The sequence below is a fragment of the Loa loa genome, assembly GCF_000183805.2.
Source record: "Loa loa unplaced genomic scaffold supercont3.395, whole genome shotgun sequence".
NCBI lineage: Eukaryota > Metazoa > Nematoda > Chromadorea > Rhabditida > Onchocercidae > Loa > Loa loa.
The window spans coordinates 52,223-56,552 of NW_018108575.1; the positions used below are offsets into that span (position 1 = coordinate 52,223).

Genomic DNA, 4,330 nt, shown 5'->3' on the forward strand with positions numbered 1-4,330 from the left:
ATGAATGAAATTTAAANGACAAATAAAAAGTAAACAAATAATTAAATTAAAATTGTTAATAATTCGTCAAATCAATTAAAATAGTTCTTTAATTTTTTTTTTTAAATTTCATTCATACTTTTAGTGATAAAATAAAATAGTAAATTAATGCTAATTAAGTTGTAATATTTCTTACTAAAATTAATTTCTTTCATTCTTACTTTCGTCTATTTTTGCTCAATTTTCGCCATATATTTTCTCCTTCTTTTTTTTTTTGTCTTTTCTTTCGTAACATTCAAAAAGGTTTCGAAGGTTTCGTTAATGAATGGTATCGGTCAAATTTTGTTAATGATTGATATAGGGCAAAATCAAAAATTGAAGGACAAATTACTACAATTTATTTGGTACGGTAAATAAAATCCCTCAGCTTAATTTCTTTTTTTGTAAAATTAAATATGGACATAGTTTTCTGTATGCATACATGTGTGCATGTCTATGTGTATGTGTGTATGTGGTACATACGTGTATGTGTGTATGTGAATGTACGTATGTGATAAAATAAGGTTAAGAAATTTACCAGAAATGAATATATTCGGGGTACCGTGTATCACAAGCAGGATTCAACCGTAAGCTTCTTTTATCCTTAAGAAAATATGTCTGAAGCCTTAGAAGAATGACGAAGTTAGACAGCAGCAGTTCTTTAAACTAAAGCTTTACTGACTTGAAAATTCGTGTTCCTAACACACACATACACACACACACACACATCGCACACACATACACACACACACACACACATACACACATACAGACATGCATGCATATGTATATGTAAGCAAAGTCTTGAACTGGCCCAGAAAATGATAAAGCGACAGCTGGAATAATTTCGTATGTGCGTAGACACACACACACACGTACACACACACACAGACGTACACACACACACACACATACACACACGCATATATGCAAGTTCACACGGTCTGAAGAGTAAATCGATAGATTTAAAAATGAAAAAGTAGGGATGTAAGTGAAGGAGAGTTAATGGAGAATGAATGGGAACAATGAGAAGTGGTAAGCCAAGCCAAGCCAAGAGAGCATATGAAGCTATCGAGCATTAGGCCCAATTCTTAAAGATGTGAAGTTATGATATGAAAAAAGCCAATAAAGCTTAACTGTGCAATGTCATCTCTCAAATCGATTGAATGAAAATTATATAACGATGACATCATCTCTCGTTTCTTCATCATTTTGATTATGCAAAGCAAAATTTTTTCAATTTTAATATCATATATTTGTTGAAATAAAATGAAATTCATGCAACATCAAAATGAACATGAAAATTTGTCCAACAACAGTAGGTATTTGTTTTTTTTTTTAGTAGAGAAAAAAAACTGATGACTCATCCAAGTTATCAGTTGACATTCATAAATCATTCATTTTTTTTTTCTTACATATATCCTAACATGTAATTAATCATTCAATCAAACATATGTAAAAGTATTAATATGAATAGAAATGATGAATATGAGTACGAATATAAGTAATTAATGATGAATATGAGTACGAATATAAGTAATAAATGATGAATATGAGTACGAATATAAGTAATAAATGATGAATATGAGTACAGATTTAGAATGAGTAAAATGTATGAATAATTTTTTTGAAAAATATTAATGTAAAATTTTCGAGGACAATTATCAATGTTAAGTTTAAAATTGATGGGATGAAACTTAATGATATTATTAGAGGTTGATTAATACATTGGTAAATGAAATTAGAATGAAGAAAAATGTTGAAGTAATCAATGAGATTTGTTAAAAAAAAAAAAAAGAAAAAGAAAAAATTGAAAAATAAAATGAAATAACGAAAAAAAATTCCGGAGCAATTTGATAAATAAATTCTGCAAAAAAAAAAAAAAGATTAAATTTGAATATTTCCAATGGTATAATTATTCGAATTAAGGAAAATTTAAATGAAACCAAAGAAAATTATCATATATATTTAGCATATTTATATGAAAATATTTGCTTGGCTATTTATTGCAAATAGGAAAAAAGAATTTTTGGCCAAAATATTGACCCAATTCTTTTTATATAACCAAACTAAATAGAACATATACATATATATATCTCTTGGGTCTTCTTCATCAAAAATACTTGTTCAATTTTGTCATTTAGGTGAAGATAAAACAAACAATCGATAAAAAATATGTAAAAGTATTGATGACAAAAAAAAAAAAAAGGAATGAGACGAAGTAATGCTTGCTTATAATTTGTGTGATATTATTTCTTCTCACTCGATTGCCATCCAATAGAAATATGTTTGTATACCAACCGGAAGAAAAATAGTGAGATGACTTTTGTCGTTAAAAAATTTTGACTGTTTGCCTTCTCGAAAAATTTCATTTTTAAAATGAAATGAAAGAACAAACGAATACCGACAATGTCAAATTTAACAATACGAAGAAAACTGAAATTTAAAATGACGACGACTAATAGCGTTACAACTGATGACATGAATGGATGACATGGAGTTTCGGTAGTGGTTTAGTGTAAATTTTTCATCCTACGGATAAAATGACTCCACACATACATACATATATACACACACTCATACATACATACATACATACATGCATGCATGCATGCATACATACATACATATATGCATACACACATACATGTATACATACGTACATGCATATATACATATATACATACACACATACATATAAACATACATACAGAGCCATCCGTTATTTTATCACACGAATTGAATTGAAGATTGTATGAAGTTCTAAACAATGACAGGAATATAAAGTAAAAGTTGGGTAGAGAAGGAACATATCAAATAAAAAAAAATTTTAATTTAAAATTTAACTTAATTTAAAAATTTTTGAAAAAATACCTTTTTGTTGTTGTAAAATTTGTTCCTTTTTAAAAAATATCAATTTATTTTTAGAAGAATAGCAAAATTATGAAGAGTGGTAGATAAAAATTGTTTATAATTAACGACACAAGAATGCTTCGCACAGATCTGTAGTACGACAAAATCGAATATAAATAAGAGTGAAGATTGTTAAGATTGATGAAATTGGAGGGAAAGGTCAAGTAAGCAAAAAAATGTGGAATAGATGAGGTCAAGAAATAATAAATGAAAATAACTGATTGAACAAAAAGATAACCTCTATGCCCTATGACCCTAAGCAAACCATTAACTATCAACGACCCGAATTTCCATAAAGGTTTTACCCTCCCCCCCCCTCTCCCTTCCCCCGTCTTTTACACCTATCCTAACTCATTCCGTTTTCATTCCCCATTCAATCAACCATATACCCCATCCATCTTCCTTCCCAAGATGATGATGATGATACAACGGAAACAAGATTGACACGACCATTTGCCCCCCTATCTTTTAACGACCGCCACCAATACATTCATCCAATGCGCGCGCTATTTATTTCTGGAACTTTCTAGAAAAACAAAAAGAAAAAAGAGACCGAAAGGGATCTATCTACCTGAATTTTTCATTCTTTACACACAAACATTCACATATTAATATCAATTAGCAATCTAAACTTTCCTATCCAAATTCATATATGTATAAAACACGTACGCACGTGTGTCTTAACTACGTTTAAAACACGTACATACATGTATCCTAATCCATGTATAAAACATATACGTACGTATGTTTTAACCCGTGTATGAAACATGTACGTACGTGTATCTTAACAACATTTAAAACACGTACATACATGTATCGTAACTCATGTATAAAATATACGTATAATCTAACCCATGTGTGAAACCATTTATGTACGTTTATCCTAATCCATGTATCAAACACGTACATACGTGTATCTTAAGCAATGTATAAAACACGTACGCACGCGTGTCTTGACAAATGTTTAAAACACGTATGCACGTGTGCTTTAACTACTGTATACAAACAGTACATGTTCACATAAAGAAAAAAAATAACAAACGAATATGTAAATCGACATATAACAATTAATAAATAAATATTTAAATTTAAATGTATACTTTTAATCTTTTGTTAGAAAAAAAAAAATGACTTAGTACTCTTTTTTCTTTTCCTTTTTCAATCTTAAATTCGCTTTTTTTTTTTGAAACGAAATAAAATGAGTAATAAAAATTTTCACGTAAATTTGCATGACATTTTCGTTTTTATCTTCAACTTTATATTTTCGTAAAAGAAAAAAAAAATTTGAATATTTCAAAACAAAAAAAAAAAAGATAGGAATATTTATAAGAAAGAAAAAAATGGTTGAAGATGAAGAAAAGAATTAATAATTTTTAGATGGAACAAAAAAAAAAAAAAA

General features: G+C 28.4%; 1 protein-coding gene across 1 annotated transcript; it reads right to left on the reverse strand.

The window, feature by feature from the left end:
• Nucleotides 1-2,267: 2,267 nt before the first annotated feature.
• Nucleotides 2,268-3,421, reverse strand: LOAG_13058 (hypothetical protein; the record flags this gene model as incomplete). Its single annotated transcript, XM_003148568.1, has 2 exons — nucleotides 2,268-2,454; nucleotides 3,321-3,421. 2 exons carry the CDS (start codon nucleotides 3,419-3,421, stop codon nucleotides 2,268-2,270), a joined length of 288 nt encoding a protein of 95 aa, XP_003148616.1.
• Nucleotides 3,422-4,330: the final 909 nt, after the last annotated feature.